The sequence below is a fragment of the Hyperoodon ampullatus genome, assembly GCF_949752795.1.
Source record: "Hyperoodon ampullatus genome assembly, chromosome: 9".
Lineage (NCBI taxonomy): Eukaryota > Metazoa > Chordata > Mammalia > Artiodactyla > Ziphiidae > Hyperoodon > Hyperoodon ampullatus.
The window spans coordinates 107,584,482-107,612,332 of NC_136922.1; the positions used below are offsets into that span (position 1 = coordinate 107,584,482).

The 27,851-nt window shown below is 48.3% G+C and overlaps 1 protein-coding gene across 1 annotated transcript in view; it reads left to right on the plus strand.

Annotated features, from left to right (window-relative positions):
- The window catches only part of UBE3C (ubiquitin protein ligase E3C), a gene marked incomplete at its 3' end in the record, with an annotated part of 112,929 nt that extends 93,269 nt beyond the window's left edge, over window positions 1–19,660 (plus strand). Inside the window, exons 19-23 of the mRNA XM_079710952.1 lie at window positions 3,434–3,646; window positions 10,204–10,392; window positions 10,491–10,557; window positions 15,210–15,340; window positions 19,490–19,660. Coding sequence (XP_079567078.1) covers window positions 3,434–3,646; window positions 10,204–10,392; window positions 10,491–10,557; window positions 15,210–15,340; window positions 19,490–19,660 — 771 coding nt within the window. The remainder of the gene's footprint in view (window positions 1–3,433; window positions 3,647–10,203; window positions 10,393–10,490; window positions 10,558–15,209; window positions 15,341–19,489) is intronic.
- Window positions 19,661–27,851: the final 8,191 nt, after the last annotated feature.

A 27,851-nucleotide genomic window follows, 5' to 3' on the forward strand; every position in this document is an offset into this window, starting at 1 on the left:
ACCCCTGAGAAGCGGTGACCTCCCTCGGGAGTGCGGCTCAAGGTGCCGATCAGTAGCTTTCTGAACCTAAGGCAGTGCACTTACTTCTGGGAGGATGTTTCGTAGCTGTTTTCTAGTTTCCTCCAGTCATACTAGTGGGTGAGAGTTTAACATGTGGGTCTCGGGGGGTATCTGAGCTTTCTCTGGACGTTTAAGGGGAAGGGGGAAGCATGCATATGAGTGCGGAAGACTGGTGTGTTTAAGGGTCAGTGACTATAGACTGCCACCCGAGTATGAGATAGAACAGCGGTCCCCAGCCTTTTTGGCACTAGGGACCAGTTTCGTGGAAGACGGTTTTTCCATGGGGCGGCGGGGAGGAGGGAGGAGATGGTTCAGGCAATAACGCGAGCGACGTGGGCAGCGGCCGATGAAGCTTCTCCCACGCGCCACTCACCTCCTGCTGCGCGGCCCGGTTCCTACAGGCCCCGGACCGGTACCAGGCCACAGCCCGGGGGTTGGGGACCCCTGAGATAGAGGGTTCAGTAGTGCAGCAGTGCTGGAAGCTGTGACTCCGGAAGGGTCCCTCCCACGGCGCACAGTGGCACAAGGCGGCCATCTTTAATGTGGGGAAGATGGGTGGGCAGGGCCAGCTCCCTCTGGCATGAGTTATGTCACACAGGTCTGTCTCACTAAACCCTGTGCTTAGCCTTTAGCGTGTGTGGGTGTGGCCAGGTGGGTGGCCTCTTGGAAGAGTGACTTCTGAAGTTAGTTTCATGGCTGAGAGATCACCCCTTTGATTAAATTTTGCTTGATTTAGTGCATGCATAGCATCATAGCACTGAATCCTCAAACAGTGGTTTAAAGGAGATCTGAGTGTGTCACACGGCATAGCTGATGGTAGTGGTCGCTAAGGCAGAGTTAGTCCAGCCCTCACGCCCTGTCTGTCTGTCCTTCTGGGGTCGCAGACTGCCCTGCAAGCAGAGAAAGGTCCATGACCCCCTGTGCTCACGGCGATGCTTCCAGCTCTGCATTTACCAAGCACGGGACCGACAGCCCTTCTCCCCTGAGAGTGGGGGCGACGACAGCCATGGGAGCTTCTCGGAGGATCCGTGTCTCTGCTGATTAGATGTATTGTAACAAACATGGCCTTTGTGGGGGAAATCCAGATTTCCCCTTGACTTGCACATAAGAATCACTGTTACCTTACAGTCAGTTGGAGTTTCCAGGGGGCCAAATGGAAATGCGGTCACTGATGTTGCCTGCTTAGCAGAACGCCTGTTATGTAGCAAGCATTCAATAAGTGGTAACTATTATTTTCATTAGAATATTTTTGACAAGAAAGATTTGTTAGGGCTTCTAAGTCATCTGCTACAATAAAATAATAATGCTTCTGAAAATTTTACAGCACATTTCTGATTCCTTGTTGCATTTTACAGCCTCAGGCCATAAGGATATGTATCATGCCAGGTGAACCCTGACATTATATTGGAAAACTTTATATAATTGTATTTCCTGCTCTCTTTTGCTGGAGAATCTCTGGAGATTAATATAGTAACACTAACACTTAATGTAATCCAACACCACTGGTCATCAGGGAAATGTAATTTAAAACCACAATGAGATTAGATTACCCCGTTACACCAACCGGAATAACTAAACTTTAAGAGTGACAATACCGATAATTGGTGAGAATGTAGACCAGTTAGAACCTTCCTACATTGCTGGTCATGGCGAAAAGAAATTGTATTTTGGAAGACAGCACGTCAGTGTCTAATACAGTTAAACCTACCTTGTGCTCCAGTACTTCCACTGTCACCGAGCCTGCTCAGGTATATAATAAAGAGAAATCAGAGCACAGACCCACAGAAAGGCAGGCCAGTGACTGATGCAGCAGCTCTATGATCGTAGCCGAGACTGGAGACCACTCACATGTCCGTCGTCAAGTTGACTAGGTAGAGCTGTTAACAGCAGTAACATAGGTGAATCTCGAAAACAGTATGTTGTGAGAAGACAGGTATGAAAGAACACATACTGTGTAGCCCCAGTTATGAAGCTCCAGAACTGGCAAAAACTTACCTGCGGTGACAGTAGAGTGAGGGTTCGCCTGAGGGAGGGAGGGTGTTGACTGAGGGCTGAGGGGGCGCTGGGTTTGGGGAGGGGTGTAGGTGTTCTCTGTCGTGATCTGAACGGTCGTTGCACAGCTGTGAGCAAGTACTGGCATGTTGTACATTTCACGTTATATAAATTATACCTTAATACAAATAGTTGCAGAAATCATTACACATTGCCATCCTTAGACGTAAAGGTAGACAGTAACTTACAGTGAAAACACCGATCTGGGCACCAGGGAATCTGGGTTTTGACACCAGTTTTGCTGCCTCCTAACTCAATATCTGGACAGATCTCCAGAGTTCTAAGGCCCGATTTCTTCATTTTACAATATGTGTTGGCAAACTACAGCCTGTGGGCCTATAGCCTGCCACCTGTGTTTGTATGGTCACCGAGCTAAGAATGCTTTTTTTTCCCCCCCATTTGATGGTGAAAAATAAATCTAAAGAAGAAGAATATTTCTTGATATTGGAAATTACCTGAAACCCAACTTTGGCACACATTGTGCTCCTTTTGTGCTACAGGGCAGAGTGGAGGGATGGTCACCGACATGGTCTGGCCTGCCGTTGTGGGTAGAATTGTGACCCCCAAAAAGATGTGCTCAAGGCCTAATGCCCTGTACCTGTGATGCGACATTGGGAAAGATGAGTCCTTGCATGTGTAGGCAAGCTCGGGTGAGGCCATACTGGGTAGAGTGGGTCCCAGAATCCAGGGACTGACGTCTTCATAAGAGAAAGGAGAGGGACACACACCAGGGGAGAGCAGCACGTCCAGAGGCAGAGGCCGGAGGGGCTCAGCAACCGGCCAGGGCCCAGCAAGGTGCCGGCAACACCGGAGCTGGAAGAGGCAGGAAGGACCCTCCCCTGGCGCCCGCCCAGAGAGCGTGGCCCTGCTGCCACCTTGATTTCAGGCCTTCAGACTGGGAGACGATAAGTTTCTGTTGTTTGAAGCCACCCAGTTGTGGTGCTTTGTTACAGCAGCCCTAGGAGACTGATGCACCTGCAAAACACTTCACGGAAAGCACCTGGTAGGTTCTTGTAGCATGAAGGCTGTGGCTCTTAAAAATCCCCATAGGCATTTCAGCCCTAAAATTCTTTGGTAGTCTGTTCTAGAAGTTTCTACGTAGTGAACGTATGCATTGAATGCTTAAACTGTGGCCTGGCACGTGGTAAACGCTCACCAAATACTAGCTTCCACCATCCTCCTCCTCCTCATGGAGAAGAAGTGTCTGCTATCTTAGGATTCTGTTAAATACCAAATTGGACATATATTTTCTTATTTTTAGAAAGTATGAAAAAAGAGTTCCTATGAAATGCTAATCAGTGGTCTTTGTTCTCATTTGAAGGCTCTCTATGAAAATATGCTGGTGGAATTGCCCTTTGCAGGCTTTTTCCTGTCCAAGCTGCTTGGAACCAGCGCGGATGTGGACATCCACCACCTGGCTTCCTTAGACCCCGAAGTGTATAAGAATTTGCTTTTTCTCAAGAGCTACGAAGGTGACGTGGAGGAGCTGGGGCTGAACTTCACTGTGGTGAACAACGACCTCGGAGAGGCACAGGTGAGTCGGGGCTCTGGTGTGAGAGACCTTTGCGTTCGCTGTGTGAGCTTGTGCGCATTTTCCTTGTAAGAGTCCCCAGGGCTGAGAGGAGAGCTGGGGGAGTTCTGGTGGCGAGTGCATCCCTCGTCACCCCTCACGGTGCCAGGCTGCCAGGCACAGCAGCCGTCCTCCTGTGAAGGTCACTCGCGTGGCTGTGAGTTAACCTTGCCTCTCGCCTCATTTTTGGAGCCTTGGGGTGGGGGTAGGTGGTGCTCCTTTGTTCCTCATCCACGCCAAGTGGCCCTCGGCAGCTCTAACGCAGACCTTCAGTATCCATCTGGGTGCTCCTGTTATTTTTATCCTTAAAAAAAGTAAATAACATACTAGAGAGTCAAGCTAAGTTTTTGAATAGCTGCTTTATTGAGATAGGATCCATGTACCATAAATTCCGCCCTGTAGCCTGTACAAGGCAGGTTAGTACGACCAGCTCCAGCATCCACGTTTAGGACACTGTTACCACCACGGAGACACCGTGTGCCCAGCAGCAAGTCCCGCCCGTCCCCAGTCTAGGCGAGCACTGGCCCACTTCCTGTCCCTGTGCACTTGTCTCTTCTGGATGCTTTTCACACCTGGACCCTTAGGGTGTGTGGCCTCTGGTGCCTGCCTTTGTTTACTGGGTGTTGCAGGTGTACTTCAGTCCCTTTTCTGGCCAAATGATGTATGGATATGGCTCATTTTCTTTACCAGTTGATAGGTGTTTGGGTTATTTCCACTTTTTGGCTCTTAGGAATAATACTGCTGTGAACACTCATGTGCACCATACATACTGAACGATTTAACACCCGGGATTTGCTTCGGACGCCATGAGAACCGGGCCAGTAGGTGAAGGCACAGACGGCCTAGACTGGCCGCGAGGTGGAGCTTGTGAAGCTGGTGGTGGAGGTGGGCGTGGGGTCATCGTACAATTCTGTCTACTGGAACACGCGTGCACGTGATCCCACAGTCTGCAGACCTTTAGAAGATGCACACAGGCAAATCGAATTGTTTGAGCACTTTGGAAGTCATGTTTGTTAATATCTCATTGGATTTTTGAAGTAACCAACTTGTACTATGATGCTGATTGGGTCGTCGTGTTCCGGTTACTTTTAAGTGCCTCTTGCTTCCTTGTGCAATAGTATCCAGTTAATTCTGGATAAAATAAGGAAGATATGAGTGACCCTAAAGGTTAAGCATTAATTCACTTGGAATTTAAGACTGTAGAGCAATTTTGACTAACTGAAGGATAAAACGTAATTTTTTCTCCCTGAATAAAATAGTTCCATGTAGCTTTTCGCTTCATATTTCTCCATATCAATTAATTTCTCTTCTCCTATGAGTTATACTCCATCACCACCATTCCCATTTTCGGAAGTCTTTTCTCCGTTCTGCCATTTAATATGAACGCTTTATTTGGTAAGAGTTTAAGTGAACTGTGTACATCAAATATAACTGTATTATGTTACAGTTTCATTTAACATTGTAATGAGGATGAATTGTGATGAATTTAACTTTCTGGTCGTGTAATATGTTAATGAGATACACTAACATACTAGGAGAAATGATAGAATAAAAATCAAATGTTTAAGAGTAGTCGTGATCTGATGTCTATTTGAAACTTTAATATCGTCTTACTACATGTATATTTATATTTTCAGTCAGATTAAAAACATTCTAACTCTTAAAAAAAAGAGTAACCAACCGTGCTTTTCTGACTTATATTTGGTTTTCATAGAAGTTGTCTCTTTCGCAGGAGAGATGCATCTTTTCTGCTATTCTTATGTAGATTGATAATCTTTTCTGAATCTAGTAGTTGGACTTTAACTATGAAAGTGTTGTTATCTTTAAACTTTGTAATTGCTTCTCTAAATTTCTGTTATTCCTTGGTTTCTAATCCAGGCTTTCAAAGGTTATCAGCTTTGCCAGCTTAAAAGTAACTGTGTATTCAGCAGGTCCGTAGTGTCCAGTCCAGGCAGCGTGGAACGTGCACTGACCCCACAGGTGACTGGCCCCTGTGGCGCAGCGCTGACTGTTTATTTTGGTGACCGTGTACGCTGACCCGTCTGGATCGACGTGGCTTTGGGTGTGTTTCTGTGGTGTCGCCTACTTGCCTCCATGCCTGCTCTTCCCTCCTTCATCATTCAGGAGGGGTTGGTGGCGCTCTGTGCGCCAGCCAGTGGGCTGTGCGGAGGAGATTGCCTTTAACTGTAAGAGCACACTCATTCTAACTAGAGGCAGGTATGATCTGCGTTGTGAGATCTGTAGTTTAGTAGTAGCTCAAAAGGAACGCTCCCATCCAAGTAGATCAGGGAAGGCTGCCCGGAAGAGGCTCTGGGTGGGTGATGAGGGGTCCCCAGGTCGGTAAACAGATTGATTTGGAAGTGGCTGAAGCTTCACAGGCTTGGAGGAGAGTAGGTACACAGAGCTGAGCAGCCTTGGGCTTTATCCTGGCATCCGAGGAGGACCTTTCAGGGCCTTGGGCTTCAGGAAGGCTAAACATACGCTCAGGAGGAGGGCCGACGTTTCATTCCTTAGCTGATTTGGGGGTATTTCGGGGTAAGAGAGCCTAACAGGTGCGTTTCAGAGCTAGTAGGGAAACTAATAACAAGACACTTGCACCTCCTGTCAGCGGAAGCTGAGGTTCTGGTTCTGTGAGTCAGGACAGGTCCTGGGCATTCTCTGGGTCAGGTGGTTCCAGAATTCAGAGAAACCACAGTTTGGTTAAGCAGTGGAAAAAGTTTTTAATGAGAGGAGTTTGACTGTAATTTTCATTTGTAAAATTACGTTCTGTGGATCAGTGTCTTGGACTAAGTGGATTTTATCTGAGTCGGACGGGGGTGGGGTAGGCAGGACATTCCAGTTTCTTCTTTTCCAGACTGATGAACATGCCATTGTTGGATGTGTCATGTTTGTTTATCCATCTGTCGATGGACATTACAGTTGTTTCAGCTATCATGAATAATGATGCCATGGCTGTTGCTATATAAATATCTTTTGGGGTCCCTGTTTTCAGTTATTTTGGGTGTATATCTAAAAGTGGAATTGTTGGGTCATATGGCAGTTCTGTGTTTAACTTTTTGAGGACCCTCTGTACTGTTTTCACACGATTTTACATTCCCGCCAGCAGTGCACAAGGGTTCCGATTTTTCCACATACTTGTCTGCACTTGTTATTTTCTGCTTCCTGTTCTCTCTGTTTTTTAAATAATAGCCCTCCTAGCAGGTGTGCAGTGCCGTTTCACTGTGGTGTTACATATAGTACACAGAGCTGTGTGGTAGTACCGACAGTCCCTCAGGAAAACTAAGAGATTTCGTATCTTTTCATTGGCTTCCCCCGCAGACTACAGAACTGTTCCGTGGTTTATTCTCCATCGTGATGTCTTCCAAAACTGAAGCAAAAAGCGTACACAAAGATTTATACATCCTACTGTCTAAACCTTCTGGATATTTTTTAAATGAAGACCTTTGTGCTTTTTGAGTTTTCAGTATGTTTCTTAGCCTTTAAAGCTACCTGTTTCAGAAATAGGTGTGGACTAAATCCTAAACAGGAATAAAGGAAATAATGCTTCCTGAGACCTCCTCCTTCCTCCTGCTTGGTCACGTCTAGGCATCTTTGAGAACTGGCATCGATGCTGTAAGATAAAAGGATGAGGGGTTGAGAACCATATTTCATTTGGTTGTTTTGTTTTGACCTCTTCTTCCATCTCATAGAGCTGAAATTTCAACACTGCAAAATTGAGATGTTTTTTAAAGACGGGATTTGTTATTGTCAGAAGGAAATGTCAACATGCAGATAGTGGTGCTGCTGTTGCCTCGCTCCACCTAGTGGCACGACTTAGAAGAAACGAAATAAAAACTTTGGGGCCGTCGCCGAGGCCTTTGCTAATGGGGGTATTTCCCATTTTCCTTCTGAAATAGACGGTAATGGTGAGATGTCGCATATGTAAGAGTTCCATTAAAGTGCCACTGATAACACTGGAATCTGTTAAAAGCAAAAGTGTGAAGTCAGGATGTTCCATTTATTCATAGAAATTACCACTGAGTAGAGAGATTATAGATGATAATGCATAAGAATAATTATACTAAAGAGTCTAATTGGAAAAATTAAAGTCACTGGTAAAGTACCTAATTTGGGGAGAGATCGTATGGATTTCTGTAGAAATATATATAAAAACCTAGTTCTCATATACAGGTTTAGGTTTATAAAACATCACGATTTAAAGATTTGTAATATGCAAATACTTCATTATGTTGGCAGGTTATGTTAATGAATCTTCCCTTTTAAAATAATGGTGTTGCTCTCCAATTTTTTTCTTTAGTGTCATCAGTATGGCTGCTTGTTAGCCTACTCAAAAGTGAACCTGAAATTTTAGATTACTAATTTATGCACATATCTCCCTTGAGGAAAATGCTCAGGGTTTAAGATGGATCCATAAATAATCATCTGTTCTGTAGACGAGAACTGAACTTGAATCATGAGAGCCTGGCTAAAGCCCTGGTTTTGCTGCTTTGCTGTGTGACCTTGGGCGAGTCACAGACCCCGTGCTCATCTTCAGAAGGGGATAAGCTGCTGTGAGGATGAAATGAGCCCCTTTGCGAGCGACGGCTGCGGGGTGGGGGTGGGGGGGGTAGAGGGGGCGGTGCCTGTGCACTCCCAAGGGCTGTAAGGTGTAGACGTCCTGGGCGGCAGAGAGGAGAGCCCTTGCTTTAAAGATTCCATGTTTAAAGATTTAAATATGCCCCTCAAAACGGAACTCTGAGGACAGATTTGACGTGATTTAAACATACATAGCTTTTTAGGTGGAGCCTGAGAGAGGAGCTTAAATTACCAGTGTAACCACTTTAAAGTTACTAGAAATGTCAGTGCTGTCTGATTAGTCAGGTAACGGGGGCTTTGGAAGCTCTTTAAACGATACCTTCACGGGTCCTTTTTCTTCCAGATCACACAGTACATCATCATTTATTATCTGCTTTTAATCCACTTAAAGGAAGGGGGGCGGTGTCTTAGCTGTGGAAACAGGACAGCCAGCTTCTATGGCTCGGGTGACAGGAGGCCTGTTGGGAGAGCAGCACAAGAGGCAACGCGGCCTCTCCCCAGAGCCCCTCCTCGGACCTGGCGGTTCCAGCACTGAGAACGTGAATTAGTGAGCAGTGAAGCGTCGTCTGATAAAGCTGCATAGCTTTGATAGCACTAGATGGTTGTGTAACCATCAGACAGAGGATAATTTAAGTAAAGCCATCACCAGATCTTAAAATAGCCCTTTCTGTAAAGTGATAAAACAATTGGGGTAAAATGGCATCACCCAGAGGGAGGGGGGTATCTTTGTTGCACTTGGAATATAATAACTACCAGGAGGCTGAAGGCTGTGAAGGAGATCATGGCGGGGTGGGGAGGGTATCAGTCATTTTCCTGTGGTCCGTCATCTAAGCATTCCTCTGCTTTTACCCCCAAGTTTGCCCCCTACTTACTAGGCGTATTGAGCCTGTTTTGAATGTTACCCAGTTTCCACTGGCAGCAGTCCCCTTACTAAATAACTCCTCCACTCTGGAATGTCTTTGTTTACTATTTGGGATGTATTTTTATTTCTTTATCCTTGGCATACATTACCTCATCCACACACATTGAGAATGCATTTCTTTTGTTTAAGCACTAGTAAATGAGGATTCTGAAGTCTACTCTGGCAAATTAGGCTTACATATTTGTAGCTGTCTGTGGAGTTGTGTCTAGTCAGCTTTGCTTATGTGAGTTTACATAGTCACAATTCCAGGATGGACAAAGCAAGTATCACCGTGTCATAGAGTTCAGGGCCGGGTGACTTCTCTGTGGCACACAGTGAAGTGAGGTGCGGGGCACCCGAGTCCAGGCTCCCCATCTCCACTGCGGCTCATTCCCCCCAACGCTCCAGGGGTGCTTCCCGGGGGTTCCTGACCCTGCGATTTTCTGAGTGTCATTACACAGTGATAAAGAAGTTCTTTCTAATGCTTGCAGGTACGTGAGAAATGGAGTTATTTCTAGTGATTACCACTACCCTTTATATCATATTCAAAGTACTTTATGGTAGTAATATGGAAACAGAGAAATATATGCTACTTATATGTGCAAGTAAGAATAATCAGTTTACTACAACCTTAATTCCTTAAGCTGCGTTTTCTCCAAAATGAATCCCTTCTGACTCGTGCTGATCATTCGGTTCATATCTTTGCACTTTGTGATTTCTTTTTTTTTTTAATTAATTTTTTTTTACTGCCCTGTGTGATTTCTCATTTTTTTTTTTAATGGAATTGCCATGATTACATTGTAGCATCATTCCTTGGTACTTTGGAGAAAGCCGGGGTGGTTAATGATCTTAAAGACAGAATAACATGCCAAGCTTTGGAGGGTCCCATCAGAGGACTCTTCCATCTGTGAGCCCACACGTGCTGGTTTTCACTAAGATTCTCGTGTACAGAGCAACACAGTCAGGTTCCCTTGAAATAGGTGTTCTTGCTCTTGTTTTACCCTATACTTTGAGAAGTTTTTGACTCTTATTTTGATATTCACAGGTGGTTGAACTAAAATTCGGTGGAAAAGATATCCCGGTGAGCAGTGCCAACCGGATTGCGTACATCCACCTGGTGGCCGACTATCGGCTGAACAGGCAGATCCGCCAGCACTGCCTGGCGTTTCGGCAGGGCCTGGCCAACGTGGTGAGCCTGGAGTGGCTGCGGATGTTCGACCAGCAGGAGATCCAGGTCCACTTCTTGCACCTGGGAACACAGGTGTTTCCTGATGTGAAAGGCCTTCTTAAAATCTGCCTCCAGTTTTATAACCTGAACTTTTTTTTTTTCAGGTATTAATTTCTGGTGCACAAGTTCCCATAAGTCTGGAGGACTTAAAATCCTTTACAAACTATTCAGGTATGTTATCACTACTAGGTTATTCATCCCTGAAAATGTTACAGGTGGTCATATTTCCAAAGTAATGTCTAACATGCTTTTTTACATGGGTAATTCATTCATGATTTAAAACCCAGGGTGTATGGGGTTACAGTGAACTCCTCTTCCTGTTTCATTTCTCACCATCCCTTTCCTCCCCTGCCCGTCCCCACCAGGAGTAACCACTGTTCTTGGTGTCTTTACATATTTACATATAAGTACAGATTTCATTCTTATTTTCCTTGTTTGTATACACTATTCTGCAGCCTGCTTTTTTCTCTTCACAACTTACCTTATTAAGCCTCTTCTTATGGCCACTGGGTTGCTTCCAGTCTTCTGCTTTGAAAAATAGTGCTAGACCAAAAAATAGAAAAAACTAAAAACTGAACCTCTTCAAAATATTTACTTTTGATTAAATTAAACTTGAAAGTTTTTACTCTTCAAGAAAATGAAAAACCAGAAAGAAGACATACAAATGGCCAGTAAGCACATAGAAAGATGCTCAACAACATTAGTCATTAATGAAATAACAAAAGCATAACTAGGTTGTTCAAAGTTGGATTGGTGTACTCTTTGGGTGTTTGTGAGGTTTTTTGTTTTGTTTTGTTTTTCTTTTGGCTGTGTCGCGCATCATGCGGGATCTTAGTTCGCCAACCAGGGATCAAACCCGTGCCCCGTGCAGTGGGAATGTGGAGTCTTAAGCACTGGACCACCAGGGAAGTCCCATAAACTTTATTTTATATACTTGGGAGCAGTGAAAAGGAAAAAAAAAATCATCCTCAAAACAACCACTATTATTTTGGTTTGTTTTCCTTAACCATAGTCTGTTATTCTGGTATTTTCAGGGTTTTTGGTAAAAATCAGCAGACTGATTTTTAAATTTATATGGGAATGTGAAGGACCTAAAATAGCCGAAACATTTTATAGAAACAAAGTTGAAGGATTATCACTCTGATTTAAAACTTACTATAAAACCATAATAATTAAGACGTTGTGGAATTGGCACAAGGATAGGCATATTGATCAGTGGAACATAATTGGGAGTTAAACAGATCCTTAGATTTACAGTTAATGATTTGACAGTTCAGTGGTACGTGGAAAAGAATGAGCTTAGACCTTGACCCCACACCATATGCAGAAATGAATTCAACAGGATCAGAGACCTGTAGGTAAAAGCCAAAACTGTAAAACTTCTAAAAGAACATATAGGAGAAAATCTTCATGACTTCTGGATTAGGCAGAGTTTTCAGTTGTACAGCAAAAGCATGATCCAGAAAAAAGAAATTGATAGAAATTTGGACTTTCTCAAAATTAAAGATTTTGCACTTCAAAAGATACCATTAAAAAAGGAGGGAAAAAAAGTGAAAAAACAAGCCAGAGATTAAGAGAAAATATTTCTAAGTAATATATCTAATAATGGCTTATGTCCACAGTATATAAAGAACTTTTGCAACTCAATAATATAAACAACTGAATTTTAAAACATGGGCAGAAAATAAAGTGTTTCACTTAAGAAGATATATAAGAATGTCTGGTAAGCAAATAAGCACATGAACAGATGTTTAACACCACTAATTATTAGGGAAATGCAAATTAAATTCTGATGAGATACCACTACATACCCACTAGAATGACTGTTCTCAAAGAAGACAATAGTGTTAGTATGTGAAGAAATTTGAACCCTCTTGACTGGTGGCAGTGTTAAATGGTAGAACCTCTTTGGAAAAGTTTACAGTTATATAAAAAGTTAATTGTGGAACAACTGGATGTTTGCAAAAGAATGAGGCTGTACCCCCACCTCACACCATACGCAAAAATTAACTCAAAATGGATCAAGAACTTTAATGTAATACCTAAAACCATAAAACTCTTAGGAGAACACCGGGATAAATCCTCATGACCTTGGATTTGGCATTGGGTTCACCAAAAGCAGGAGCAGCAAAGAAAAGTAAATAAATTAGACTTCATCAAAATTACAAGCTTTGTGCATCCAAGAACATTATTAAGAAAGTGAAAAGACAGCCTTCAGAATGGGAGAAGATGTTTGGAAATCATATATCTGATGAGGGTCTGGTATCCAGAATGTGTAAAGAACCCTTACAACTCAACAAGAAGACAAGCCGGTTCAACGACGGGCAGAGCGCTTGAATAGACGTTTTGCCAAAGAAGAGATTACAAAAGGCCAGTATGCTCAGAAAGATGCTCAGCATCACTAACCACTACGGAAATGTAAACTGGAACCAGAGGGAGATACATTCACATCTATTAGGCTGGCTGTTATCTCTCTCTCTCTCTCTCTCTCTCTCTTTCTCTTTCTCTCTCTCTCTCTCTCTCTCTCTCTCTCTCTCTCTCTCTCTCTCTCTCTCACACACACACACACACACACACACACACACACACACACACTAACAAGTGTTGGCAAGGATGTGGAGAAACTGGAACCCTCATTCATTGCTGGTGGGAATGTAAAGTAGCCAACATGGAAAATGGTTTGGTGGTTCCCCAAAAAGCTCAACATAGAATTACTATATAATCCAGCAATTCAGGACTTCCCTGGTAGTCCCGTGGTTAAGAATCCACCTTCCAATGCAGGAGACGTGGGTTCAATCCATGGTCGGGGAACTAAGATCCCACATGCCTCACACCACAGCTAGGGAGTCTGCGTGCTGCAGCTACTAAGCCCGCACGCTCTAGAGCCCGTGTGCCACACCGAAAGATCCCACGTGTCGCAGTGAAGATCCCACGTGCCGCAACTAAGACCCGACGCAGCCAAACAAATAAATATTAAAAAAATAATAATCCAGCAATTCTACGCCTAGGTCTATATCCAAAGGGATTGGAGGCAAGGACTGAAACACCTGTGTTCATGCAACATTGTTCACAGGAGCCAAAAGGTGGGAACAACCCCCAGTGTCCACCTACAGATGATGGATAAACAAATGTGTTGTAGACATACAATGGGAATATTATTAAGTCTTAAAAAGGAATGACGTTCAAATGCACGCTACAACATGGATGAACCTTGGAAGCATTATGCTCAGTGAAATAAGCCAGACACAAAAGGACAGATACTCTATGATTCAACTTCTGTGAAATACCTGGAAGAGGCAAATTCCTAGTCATTGAAAGTGGATGAGAGGTTACCAGGGGCTGGGGAGGGGCACAGCAAGTTACTGCTTAGTGGTTATAGGAGTGTCTGCTTGGGGTGATGCAAACGTTTGGCTTGGAAACAGCAGCGATGGTTGCACAGCCATGTGGATGTAATTAACACCCTGAAAATGGTTTAAATGGTGACTTTTATGTTACATATTTTACGACAATTTTAAAAAGAAACCTATCCAGACTCCTCTGTTCTGTTGAGTGCTGTTTCCCAACCTTTCCTCCAAGGTAAATTTTGAAAAGGTTTTGGAAATGGATCATAGTGAAAGTTGCACAGTATCGTGAGTGTAATTTCGTTTAGTGAAACATCTTTAAGAGCACACTGAGAGACAGACCAGATCATGGTTGTCTGTGGGGTGGACACGGGGGTCTTTTGAGGAAATGGATATGTTTTAAAACTGGATTGTGGTGATGGTTTCAGAACTATAAATTTACTAAAGTAAATTACGTATATCCATGTGTGTATATTTATATGTATATAAATGTGTGCATGTGTCTCCCCTTTCTGTAATTAATTTGTATTGCTCTAAATTTGAACTCGAATGTTTCTGTAAAGGCAGATAATACCTAAGGTCACATTGTCCTCACTATCAAGTCTTCTGTTGAAAAGAATGAAATCAATCCAAGCTTTCCTTTGCCAAGGAAGTGGTCTTGGCTTCTTTGCTTTATCCTCTCTGCACTGCAAGCGTATGCCTTTAATGATCCTAGCTATTCCTATTCTAGTAAATAGGTTTAAAATATTACCATGTTCCTTTTGGTGCCAATTAATGCACTTAAGATATTTTATTGATGGTATCTCTGTAGTATATTAACAATGAGGGAACAACATATAGCAATTATTTCAGTTTTAGGAAGCACTTAACTAGATTAAAAGCTGTAGGTAGCAGATATCCCACTTCAGAGCAGTGGTCTAGTTGAGTGCTGGGGTGGGTTGGTAACCATGGTCTCTACCTTGTTGTCGGAAGGATGGGTGATAAAACAAATTTAGATACTAAGATGTGTTGGCAAAGTAACTAGCTCTATTAAAAATAAAAATCCCAATGTTTCTGCTATTTCTAGATGTGTGACCATCATGTAAATCCTTTGTTATTTAGGGTTTGCTACTCAGCAGAGGCTGATTTTTAACTCCTAGCAGAGTTCTTAAAACTCAGACCCCTTTGCAGCATCTTTTGCTGCTAGGGTTCATCGTGTAGCTGCATGCAGGTGCTTGTTCCTTGCTCTGGCCTTTGGTACTTTACCTTCTGAAGCTTCTCTCCCTGCTATGCACTTGCCCATCATCTACCAGCACAGCATAAAGGTGTTTCTCTAGAGTTGGCTTCCAGCCATGAGCTGAAAGAAGAAAAGACTGCTCATCACTGGACAGGCACGACGAAAAGGAATCAGTCTTAAAAGTTTGTTCCTCTGGTGCCTCTAGGAGAATCTTGCTGCTGCAGTTACCTCGTTTTTAATAGAAATGTCTGTTCCTTTTGTCATAGGAGGCTATTCTGCTGATCACCCGGTAATCAGAGTCTTCTGGAGAGTTGTGGAAGGGTTCACGGATGAGGAAAAGCGCAAACTGCTCAAGTTTGTGACAAGCTGTTCCCGCCCCCCTCTCTTGGGGTTTAAGGTACACAAGCTCGCCGCGGCTGGCTTTAAACACCAGCTTGTAACTAAGAAAGCCAGCGGGTAGCAGATGGGGCTGAATGAAGTAGTGCGTACACGTTTTCAGAGAATAGCGTTGACAGTGTGTCAGAACACCTGGTTTATTATTTTGGTACTATGTTTTTAGCCTCATTAACTGAGTATTTCAGCTCCATCACTGAAGGATTGGTTATTATCTGTGTATCCTGGTGCTGGTTTTATTTGGGGTTTTTTCCCCTGCATTCACAGTGTCGACCTATTGCTATGAGGGTTGTCACTGTGCTGGGGGTTAGAAGCGAAGAGCTGCTGCGGCCAGGCGGGCACGACGTGAGTGATCAGTGTCACGCGTCTGCGGCTCAGGCTGGTTTCACTTTTGAACTGAAGAAAACACAGGCTACGAATTGACGTCGGGTGTTCGGGAAGAATGATGCATGAGCAGTAGCATATTTTTTCCTAGTTGCTCACTGTTACTTATTTCATGTTACCTGGCCTTACTGTGTCGTTTCTGGTAATTCATGTTGATCTCCTATAAACTGGCTTAATATTTTTAGCAATTAAAGTTGGTCATGGGGGGCTTCCCTGGTGGTTCAGTGGTTAAGAATCTGCCTGCCAGTGCAGGGGACACGAATTCGAGCCCTGGTCCGGGAAGATCCCACATGCCGCAGAGCAACTAAGCCCGTGTGCCACAACTATTGAGCCTGCGCTCTAGAGCCCGTGAGCCACAGCTACTGAGACCACGTGCCACAACTACTGAAGCCCGCGCACCTAGAGCCCGTGCTCAGCAACAAGAGAAGCCACCACAATGAGAAGCCCATGCACCGCAGCGAAGAGTAGCCCCCGCTCGCGGCAACTAGAGAAAGCCCGCGTGCAGCAACGAAGACCCAACGCAGCCAAAAATAAATAAATAATAAATTTATAAAAAAATTAAAAAGTGGCACATAAACTATAATTAGGGGTAAAGACAGTGGGTTTTAGCACATATTAACATGCCACACAGTTTTTGTTTCTTTGTTTTTTTTCGCCTGCATTGGATCTTCGTTGCTGTGCGCAGGCTTTCTCTAGTTGCGGCTGAGTAGACTTGCCTCTGCAGTGGCATTTGAAGCGTTTTCGCTCCTGTCACAGCTCTGAGGAGGGAGCATGCTAGTGTAAAGGGCGCCGACCAGAGGTCCACCGTCCTGGTTCTCACTACTCACCAGGCACCTGAGCTGGGCTGCCATTTTGCTTTTCTGTCGCCGTTTCCTGCATACATTTGGCAAGGAAGTTTAACTAGCCAGGCTTCTGAAACCCTGGTAGTGGAAAGGCAAGAGCACACAGGCCTGAGAGCTAGCAGACTGAGGCTGTCTGGGTAAAGACAGTCCCCACTTCATTGTGCTCCTGCTGGAAGGGAACGCATGCATCACATCTTGTATCTAATCACGTTCATGTATCACAAAGGGAGTCACTGGTTATCTGTAACCATCAAAGGACCTGGCGTGTTCTGTCTGGAACAGTGTCTAGGAGTTCAGCCTGCAGATACTTTTGCCCAGTGTACAGTGACTTGAGGACATGGTTACTTATTGCATCATTGTTTGGAAAAAGTGGAAAAGACCTAAGTGTCCATTTACAAACTGTGCTGCACGTGCCTGCTGGGACCCATGCAGCTACAGAGAAGCAGTGGGGAGACCGGCTTGGTGTGGGAAGGCCACAGAGACACATTATCAGATGGAAAACCGTCAAGGTGCAGACAGCGTCTATAATGTACTAGCGCTTTATGCTTGTTAGGTGGAGGAGGGAGAAAACACTCTCTTGTCTCTGCATCAGGTCTCTGTGGAAGGTCCTCAAGACACCCACAGCATTGCTGCTCATGGGGTGGGAACTGGGAAGCTGGGGGAATTTTTACACTATAGCTTAAAAAAATAGCCAGAACGTCATTATTATGTCTAAAAAATGACAGCGAATGCCTGATACCATCGGTGCTGGTGCTGCGGACAAGCCGCAGTCCAGGTGCTGCGTCTGCCTGGGGCGTCTCTCTAGTCTTTTCTGGCCTGCAGGCCCCGCCCTCCCCGACTGTGCCCGTGGTCCAGTCAGTGGGGGAGCTGGGTTGCTTCTTTGCATGTCTTGTAAACTGGTCGCTAGAGGTTTCACCGGATTCTAGATGTGAATGTTTCCTTTGGCAGTAACACTGCACAGACGCCGTCGTGATGCTCACATCCTCTGGCTCCAGCATCAGACCCCGTGGTCGTGAGTCGTCTCTGCAACGCGGCTCCATCTGTTTCCAGCGTCCTGGCTTTCAGCATCTGGGCGTCTGAGGGACTGAGCGGTCACTGTGCTGCGGTCGCCTAGATCCATTCTTTGCTGTGCTTGAAAGCAGCCGTCTTCCAGTTGTATCGTTTCTTCCTTTCTTAGCTGATTTCTCTATAAAGAAAAACTTTATTTTTTCTCATCAACTCTTTGGTTACCCTGAGGACTGTTTGTACAGCCAAGATACAATAATCAAGTAAATCTTAATTATTGCTCATTTACAAGTTATCAGAACACTGAGGGGGATAACTGGCATCTTCTAAAGTACATTTTGGTTCCTTTATTATCATTATGCACTTTTAACATTTGATGTGTTTCAATCCATTGCAGTCGCTCTTTGATAGTCAGTATCCCATCCATGGGTGGGTGAGGGCCTTCAGGTGGGCTCCAGAGTCCCAGGTAGCTTTGGGTCGCTTTCTTGCTTTCTGGTATGACAAGATAGTAACACTTGTCACGTTCATTTCCTGGCCCACGTCTGGAATCAGATGTTTTCCCAAGAAGCCCTGTTTCCTTTCTTCGAGAATAGGTTGGTAGAGACCAAAGCCCAGGCACTTGATCTGTTCATTGTCACAGGTGGTCATTGTGTCCAGGCCTTTTCAGTGGACAGAGCTAGGAAATGGGCGTTCTTTTGTCCCCAAGAGAAAAATTCATCACAAGTTCAAACTGCTCTTTCAAATTGAAATTTAGGCGTATAAGGTTTTTATCTCTTTGATTTTTACATTGGGGTCTCTCCTTACCTATGAAAATCTTGGCTCCTGTTAGTTCATTTGCTTCCTCTGATAAGTTCTAGGGTCCTACTATAAGCTATAGTTCTCTCTAATACTTACATAATGGTGGGACTTCCCGGGTGGTGCAGTAGTTAAGAATCTGCCTGCCAGTGCAGGGGACACGGGTTCGAGCTCTGGTCCGGGAGGATCCCACATGCCTCGGAGCTGCTAAGCCCGTGCGCCACAACTACTGAGCCTGCGCTCTAGAGCCCGTGAGCCACAGCTACTGGAGCCGCATGCCACAACTACTGAAGCCCACGCACCTAGAGCCCGTGCTCCACAACAAGAGAAGCCACCACAATGAGAAGCCTGCGCGCCGCAACGAAGAGTAGCCCCCGCTCGCCACAACTAGAGAAAGCCCGCGCACAGCAACAAACACCCAGCGCAGCCCCAAAAATTAATTAATTAATTAAAAATTAATAGCAGCCATAAAAAAATACTTATATAACAGTTATACATCATACTACAGTGGTTTTAGAACAATACCGATAATTTACTGTGACATTTCTGAAAACCGTTTAAGATTTCTTTGCAATTCTAAAACACTGGAAATATTCCTCTGTGTGATTAAGCCACCAATAAATAGGCTCATGTGTTTCATTTTGCTTTCGATATTTAGAGATTGCCTTTTTCTCTCCTTAATTGAAATTGCTTTACGTTCCCTGTTGCTGCATCCACGTGGCCCCTGAGCCTAATCCACACAGTGTGGTTCATTTGGAGAAGACGGGCTTCTTCTGCCTTTCCTGTGGTTCGGTGTAAGCAGAGGTTTATATATTCAGCTCTTTACCCTTGTACCTTTCTGAATTTTAAACACATTTTTAAAAACTAAAAAATAAAAGCTTTAGAGGCCCTGTTCACTGACAAGGCTATGTCTCCCATGAATTAATGCTATTCTTTATCCCTTTTTATGCGTGGAGCCCAGGGTACAGTATTTGGTAGAAATTTAGAGCTGAGTCTTGAGCGCAGTGAAAGAGCGAGCGTCCTTTTGGGGAAAGGTGACTGGGGGCGGCAGCTTTTGTGTACGAGTCTGGAAAGCTCACTTCAGGCCGTGCTTGTTAACCTTCTCCTGCGCACCTGCTGTCTTCCAGGAGCTGTACCCCGCGTTCTGCATTCACAACGGGGGCTCTGACCTGGAGCGGCTGCCCACGGCCAGCACCTGCATGAACCTGCTGAAGCTCCCCGAGTTCCAGGACGAGGCACTGCTGCGGAGCAAGCTGCTCTACGCCATCGAGTGCGCCGCGGGCTTCGAGCTGAGCTGAGCTGTACTGGTGCAGCCGTGGCCCACCCTTGACGGCGAAGGCCAGGGCCTCCGCGCGGCACCTCCGGCCAGCAGGGCGCCCAGGCTGGACCCCTGGCTCTCCTGGGTCCCTCCCCCGCCACCCCTCTTCCTGCATTTTTAAATGATTTATTAAGTTGTGCTCTCGTATTTAGATGGGCGTTGCTTTTCAAATAACTTAAAATAACAAATGTTATGTGCCACATGGCTAACTTAGTAATTTTGCCAAGAAGAGCACAGTTTTAAGACTGGTGGCAACTCAGTGAAATTAACCAAAGATGAAGCTTTGGCTTTGCTGGTGGGACCGAGCACAGCCTGAGCCACGTGGCCCGGGCTCCTGGCAGAGGCGCTGCTTGTGGCTTGGCCCAGCTCTGGATCTGCAGAGAGGCCTGAGGGCAGAGAGGCTCGCTCTCGGGGCCACTGCTTCTTGTGTGGTTGAATTGTTTACAAGCCTAATTGGTAAAACTAAAGGCTTTTTTTTTTCCCCCCTGCTGCCTTTTCCCAGAGTGGTTAGGTTTGGAAAGTAGATAACAATGGTAATATTTTATTTGTGTTTTTTAAGCCATTTCCCCCAAACGGGACTCGCATGCTTGTTCCCGGCCTGCCGCTGCCCTGCATCTTGATGGTTCGGACGTTACTGTTGTGGGGGTGTGTGTGTGAGGCGGGAACTTCCTTCTGTTTCCATTTCTGTCTCCACCTTGTGCCTGGAGAGCTTTCAGGGGAGGGGGTCTCGGTCCAGTCCCTGCAGCGTGTGTGACCCACGAGGGCTCGGGGAGAGGAGACCCTGCAGCGCCGTCTAAAGTCACTTGAACCAAAGTGGCCCTGCGCCTTTGCACTGCGGCCCGGGCTCCGCGGGCCGGTCCTCCTGGATGTGCGGGGGTGCCGTGCTCCCGCGCCCTCTGCCCCCCGTCGGTGCTGCTGTGCAGGAGGGGCGGGCGGCCCAGGCGCCTGGGGCCTGGGTGGTTCTCTCGGGATTCGGCACTTTATCAGGACCTGGGTGGTTTCAGTCTCCACAAGTCTCCAAAACGGAGAGCGTTTCAGAGCATCACCTGTGAACACAGATGCTGGGGCCGTGGAGGACTCTGGACCACGCGCGACTTCTCTCCCACGGCTGGTGTTTCGCTGCCACTGGAGCTCTGGGCTGTCGTGTTGAACTGGCCAGAATTAGCAATATACTTCTAAATGTGGGAGAACTGAATGACACTTTCAAGACCGTGACCGTTATTGAAACAAAATGTATAATTTCTTAATTTGAAGAATAAATTAAGTGTTTAAATGCTCTTTGTAGTCTTGATATACAGAAATAAAATAATTAGGGTTTGTCCTTGGTTTTATTTTTATTTTAGGTCGTTTTGTGTTGAATGTTCTATGTCTTCTTATTAGTTGATTTGTATATTTTATTATCAGTATTTTGGAAATGGAATATCTGGGACTGAAGAGAAATGGGCAGTTACACTTATTTGGGTTTTTTTCCTCAGCTATTCTGAGCATATTTATTTGTATGTTCCAGTGGCTAAATATTTGCATTAAATTTTTCCCCAAGTCTGTGTTGGAGTCGTACCCCAAATCATTGTAATTAGTTCTGTTCTGCCCTAGTGAAACCACAACTTCTGAACATTAGTTTTATCAGGCTTGTTTAAATGTCATCAGTTCATACAGGGTACAGCCACCTATGTTTCAGGGAAGGTATACTAGAAGGTAACGCCTGCCGTCTGAAATGCGCTGAAGGCTTTGAGAAGGTTGACCTGTAACAGCCCTTCCCGCACGTGCTCTGGTGAGAGCCAGGCCCTCCAGGAGTGACCCTCACCTTGCCAGGTCTCACTGGGTTTAGCATTACATTACTGGGAAAATTACACTTCAGGAAAATTCTCCTCTCTCTGTTGTCTCGTTTGCTGTTCCTGCTTCTGTTCTGCTCTCTGCTTGGTGCTGGTAGTTTTGTGCTCACACCATAGGAAAGGCTGCAGGTATTTCTCACAGGCTGTGTCAGCGAATAGACTTCTGCCTGGTGTCCCAGGAAAGCTGATTAGGGCAGTGGTACCACACCGCGGTGCTCGCGCCACCCTGGTGCCACTCTGATACTGGCGATGTGTTGGTTCCGTGGCTCTTGGGGGCGGGGGCGGGTGTGCATCTACGTGGCTCAGTTGTGGGTACCGCGGGGGCCCAGTGAGGTGGCCCCAGGCAGACCAGGCCTGCGGTCTTGTCAGTCAGAGGCAGACAGTCGCGCTGATCACGGTGTGACCCGCGCAGACCTGTGATGCTCGTGGGCTTGGGGCCCAGGCCAGGCTCTGCTGGGGGCAAGCTTCCTGAAGAGGGGAGTGTGGAGGTGGAAGTAATTTAAGAAAGAAAGTAATTTGATATTTAAGAAAGGTAAACAGCTAGAGGTGCATATTAATGCAAATAAAATAGAAATTTTATTTGAGCTAGCCACACTGATATTTAGCTGAATTCCTACAGTCACCTCTTGCAAATTCCTTTGCTCCTGGTCTGAAAGTGTTACGTACAATAGCTTAGTAATCTGCCCCAAGTAACAGCCACGTCTGTGCCACACAGGTCAGCAGATCTCCTCTGGGATTTGTTTTAGGGGAATCACCCCCACTCCCCAAACAAAGGGTGAGTCGCTGAGCCCGACCTTGGCTTCCAAAGGCTTCTTCGTGGCACCACAGTGGTGGCTGGAGTGGATGACCGGAGGCTGGGTGACCAGCAGGACCAGGTGGGAAGTTGGGTGAGATCTGAGAGGATGGAGGCAAGGTTCAGCGGGGGCTCCTGTGGCCTCAGAGCATCCCAGACCACCCAGAAGTCTCTGCTTCCAGAAAACTCTGTGAGTTCTTAGCCTGAGTACTTCGTGCCTCAGCTTACACATCTGTGAAATGGGGATAATCTAGATGCAGGTCTTCCCCATTAAGAAGGACTCACTTCAGTACCTGGTTTTGCTAACCAAAAGAAATTTGAAGAGGATTGGCACTTTTACCAAAAAAAAAAAAGCGAAAAGGGAAAATCTCATTCAGCTCAGCGTGCTTTGCAGTGAGCGTTACAGAGGCGCCCACCCCAGCAGTGAGAGCGGCCCCGTCAAGCTCCTTCCTGCAACCACACTCAGCATCTCAGTGTCAAGCCGCTACAGCTGTGAACCGTATCTGTGAGCACCTGTGCTTCATCTCAATTGACTCTGTGCGTCCACGAGCAGGACAGGTCCTCAGGTAACTGCTTCTTGGCCACATGCCTTTTCAGCTCAGGAAGGGTTTCCTTGGATGCTCTGTTTTCAGAGAGTGGTGGAACCTGTACTTTGGCTTCACAGGGATGTTATACCCGTTTGATGAGAGTTGTGAACAAGCTTTTGATGTCAACATATTATAAACCCAATAGAACCTTATTTTAACGTAGGCGGTTTGATGTCACAGGTTTTGCAAATGTCACATCTTGACGTTCGTGCCTTAATAACACCGTCGGGACTTCCCCGGCGGCCCAGGGGTTAAGAATCCGTCTTGCAATGCAGGGGACACCAGTTCGATCCCTGGTGGGGAAACTAAGATCCCACACGCTGCGGAGCAACTAAGCCCGCACGCCACAACTACTGAGCCTGCGCGCCGCAACTAGAGAGACGCCGGCGCGCACACAACGAGGATCCCGCGCACCGCGACTAAGGCCTGAGGCAGCCAAAAAATAAACTAACAAATAATGTTTAGAATAATCCTAACATTGTTGCCCATAGGCCACATCATTCCTTTTTCCTCTGCGGAGAAGGGCAAAAAAGTCGCCCTTCCGCGCTCTCCTCTCCCTTCTCCCACTCTCGCTGTGAAGGGTAGTTGTTGTGGCAGCTGTGCCTGGTGCTTGTCGGTGCGACTGCAGACATGGCTCTGCGGCTGGGCCCCTCCTCCATTGCCTGCTGCCCGGCCGTCGGCTTGTGTGTGTACACTGACGACTCGCTGTGTCGTTCCCGAGGTGCCTTCCTCACCTTAGAAACTTGGTGAGCTGAGGATCTGCTCACCTTCCCCTGCGCTGCAGTTCAGGGACCGGCGCCCACCCTGGCCTCCTGGTCCTGCCGAGAGCCTCCCCCAGAGGCCAGAGCCACAGGGGAGGACTTCGCTTGCGGAGGGCATGCAAGGTCAGGCGGGCGGTCCAAGCACGGCGCTCAGTGCAGGAGCCGGGCCTGGCTCAGGATGGCGGCATCAGGACGGCACGCCAGCTGGGGACGTCCTACAGCAGCTTCAGCTCTGATGCAGCACGAGGTGCTGGCCAGTGCCATCTGGCCGAGGAACCAGGAACTGGAGGGACCCGTGAGAGCCCGAGCTGGGGGAGGGCCTGTCTAAAGGCACTCACGTCTTGTGACATCGTTAGCTGCTTCTGGCTGCTGGAACCCGCTGCCACAAACGGTGTGACTGAAACAGCACTTTTACCCTCTCGTGGCTCTGGAGGCCGTAGGTCTGAAATCGAGTGTCAGAGGCCCTGGGGTGGGGTGGTACCCTTGCCCTGCCCACCCTGGCCCCCGTGCTCCCAGCCCGCCGTCCTGGACACGCCACTGCCTCTGTCGGCATCCCACCTACCTCTGTGTTTCTCCTATAAGGACGTTTGTCCACTGGCATCAGCCCCCATAACCCAGAATGACCTCACCTCCAGGTCCTCAGCTGAGTTACATCTACAGAGACCTTCTTTCAAGTAAAGTCAACTCGTGGTTCTAGGGACTGGGCCATGGACATAACCGGGGGGTCGACCATCCCCCCACTACACGTGTTTTTCTAAGAGGCAGAGGCTACCACGCCGTCTGAAAACCAGAGCCCCGTGGAAGGTGGGCCCGCTCGTGGAAAGTTGGGGCCGCCTCATTCAGGCTCCGCCGTGGCCGCGTGGCCTGGAGCAGGTGTCTTGATGACCCTCCGTGAGATGAGGAGGCCATGCCACATCCATGTTTCCCAAACCTGCCTGAAGATGATCCTTTCCCTAGCGCTGGGCTCATAAGTCTGTGTCTTGAAAGCGTCCCAGGCAACCCTTCCCAGGTAATTATGGGGAAACAATTAGGTAACCTCCAAACCTCCAGTCAGAGGCAAAGAACTTGCCAGGCGGAGCCACACAGCATTCCAGCCCAGGGAACTGTTCCCTCTGCTGGGAAGTCCTGACCCTCTGCTGCTGGGGCAGAGTCTTGCCCCCAGCTGAAGTGTCTCGGCCCCCTGCAGGGTGCGCAGGGCCGGGCTCTACCTGCAGCTGCAGGCACCCAGGCGCCTCTGCCCCTGGGACTCGTCTTCCAGAAGCTGAGTGCAGCCCATGGGCTTGTGGCTGCAGCAGGAACTGCCCTGCACCCCCCATCCACCTCTGCACCCCACGCTGCACCCCTTCCAGCCCTCCTGAGGACATGGCAAAGGCTGACAACTCCTGGCCACTTTCTCGGCCACCTCCACGTCCCAAGCCATCACCTCGGGGTTGCCCGGATCTGCAGGGTGGCCTCCAAGTGTCTCCCACCCCCGACCTCACTAACCTTCAGTCTCTTCTCAGAGCCAAAGGAAGGCCCTGGTCCCACGTCAGCCCCTGCCGCTCCTCTGGCAGAACTTTCCAGGGTCTCCAGCTCAGGAAGAGCGGGAGCTCTGAGGATTGGGCACCCAGCGCCCGCCCTCCTGCTAACCGGGCCCCACTGGCTGCCTTGATTTCCTCCCTGGCCTCAGGGCCTTTGCACACACTCCTCCCCTGGGAAGGCTCTTCCCACAGACGCTTAGCTGACCTGCCCCCTCGCTTCCTTCCTGGGCCCCTTTGCCCAGTGTCACTTTCCCTTCCCACCGTGTTAAAAGTGGTAACCTGTCTGCTCCCTGACTTACACCTCTCTCCATGGCACTAATTCTGTCTGATACAGTATGGATTTCACTAATTTATTGTTTTTTTCTCCCTGCCCCCTAGAATGTGAGTTTCATTACCAAGCTCCTAAAATAAAGCCTAGCACACAGTAGGTGCTCACTCATTATTTGTCACATGGATGGGTTTTCCTGTAAAGTTAGCTTTTGCTAAGCAAGGTAAATGTTAAGTTAATGTCTGTACGGATGTTCAGATTCTGAATCACTGGGCCGGACCAGAATCCTTTGCCCACGTGGTAATAAGCCTGCTGCCCCGCCCTATCCAGCCCCACCAATCCAGCCAGGGCGGCTTTCCTGTCCTCCCGGTGCTGACTTCATTTGCGACGGCGCACAGGCTCCAGTGGGTGGTCCCCAGAGGGCAGCTGCAGCCCAACAACAGGTCTGTGCGACTAACGCCGTGACAGGTGGGCCCCGCCTGACCTGGCCGTGAGTTGCCCTGTTTCTCTGGGTGATCCCGCCAGCGGCCACGTCCACCAGCTGGCGGCTCCATCAGGACAGTGGGTGGCCATGCCCAGCTGTCCCCAGCACTTAGCACCACGCCTGGTGTGGGTGGACGCAGCTATCTCTAAGGAGAGAAGGCAGTGGGAGGGAGGCTGGGAATGAGAGAAGAAACATCTGTGAAATCAGTATGTTGAGGAATTTATATTTTACTTTTTGAAGGGTCAAACAAATGAAAAGTCGTTCATCCTGGAGTGTGGTCACCTGAAGAAGAGGCCCAGGCCGTCTGGGTAAATAATTGCTGTCATCTTACAGACCAGATGGATGGCTTTCCTGATGGGTGAGCATCTCAGGTCCCACATCCAGGACAGACCTCACGGGCACCTTCCCCTCCCCACGGCCATGCCCACCCTCAGCCCAGGGTGCCCCAGGCAGGCCTGACCCCCCAGAACCCTCAGGAAGCCGGGCTCACCGCGGGGAAGGGTGCAGATTAGGGTCTTGGGGGGAGGTGCACACGGCGGGACACGGCGGGACCAGAGGGACCAGCGCCAGCCTCCGGGGTCCCCGCCTGGGGGCTGTACAGCACAAGCAGGGCTGCCCAGGGAAGCTCACTGGAGCCCAGCAGCCAGGGTTTCGGCGGGTCGGTCACGCGGGCACACAGCACCCCCATAGCCCACCTGAAGTGGCCCAGGCCGGCCCGCAGAGAGGGGCACCCAGGCCCGGGCACGAAGGCTCATCAGCCAGGGTGCTCCACGAGCCGCCAGGCTGTTTGGGCCCGAGACCTCGGACCATGCGGCCTGGCTTCCTGGGCACACGTGGTCTGCACACCCGCCGTCCACACCCAGGGCCCTCCGGGGACCCCAACCTGGACTCCATGGGCAGCATGGAGAACCTGCTCTCTCTCGGGGGGTCTGGCGCTGGGTCGCAGCCGGCAGGGAGGGGAAGGGTCTGCCGGTTTCAGTCGGGATGTAAATACTCCCGCCCTGTTTTCAGGCTGCTGGCGGGGCGGTACGCACCTCCCGGCGCTCCTGGAACTGGATGGACCCTCGGGGGGACACAGCCCGTCCTGGGGGGCTTGCACACGCCGGGACACGGGGGCGGGAGGGGATTCTGGCCAAGAAGCCAGGTCAGGTTTCTGAGGAGGCTGTGGGGTTTCAACCGCAGGGCTGGGAGGGGAAGCGCTCTGGGGAACGGGGACCACTGGGCGGGGCCCCTCCAGGGGTGGCCCGGGAGTTCGGCTGTCTCGGCAGGAAGACTTGGGGCCGTGTTGTGAGTGTCTGGAGACCCGCGGCGTCTGGGCGGAGAAAACGAGGACCGGGGTGGCACTTGTGGCAGGTCAGCATCACCACCCAGACCGGGGCGCCCAGGATTCACAAAGGGCTCCCCCCTAGGGGGCGTCTCTCGTGACAGCGCCCACCGTTCCTTCCCCACGCGGGTCAGGGGACACCTGGAGGCGACTCTAATGGAGGCAGAGAAACAGCTCCCGACACTGGAGCAGGAAGGCGGCTTGTGTGGGATGCGGGCATGGAGGGCCGGTTCCCAGCGGACCCTCAGGGCCCAGGAGGGAGTGATGACCGCTGCGTCCCTGGTCCGCCGAGCCTTGGGGAGGACTGCCTTTGGCCTGTCTCAGGTGAGAGGTCCAACCCCAGCTAATTAGCCATGGCCGGAGGGGTGGGTCACATCTCACGAAGGACTGCTGGAGCCCTACTCGGTCACGCCCACCACTGAGGGGACCACCACTCCCAGCTGCCCACGGACACCACTTGGGAAGCGGGTGGGAGCCCAGCCCAGGCTGGGGCAGCACTCGGCTGGACCTGAAGGAAAGCCGAGGGTGGCCTTGCCAAGGGCCGGTGAACAGCCCAGCTAAGGCCCCGGTGGGTAGGACCAGGCCTGCCAGCCCCCAGCGTG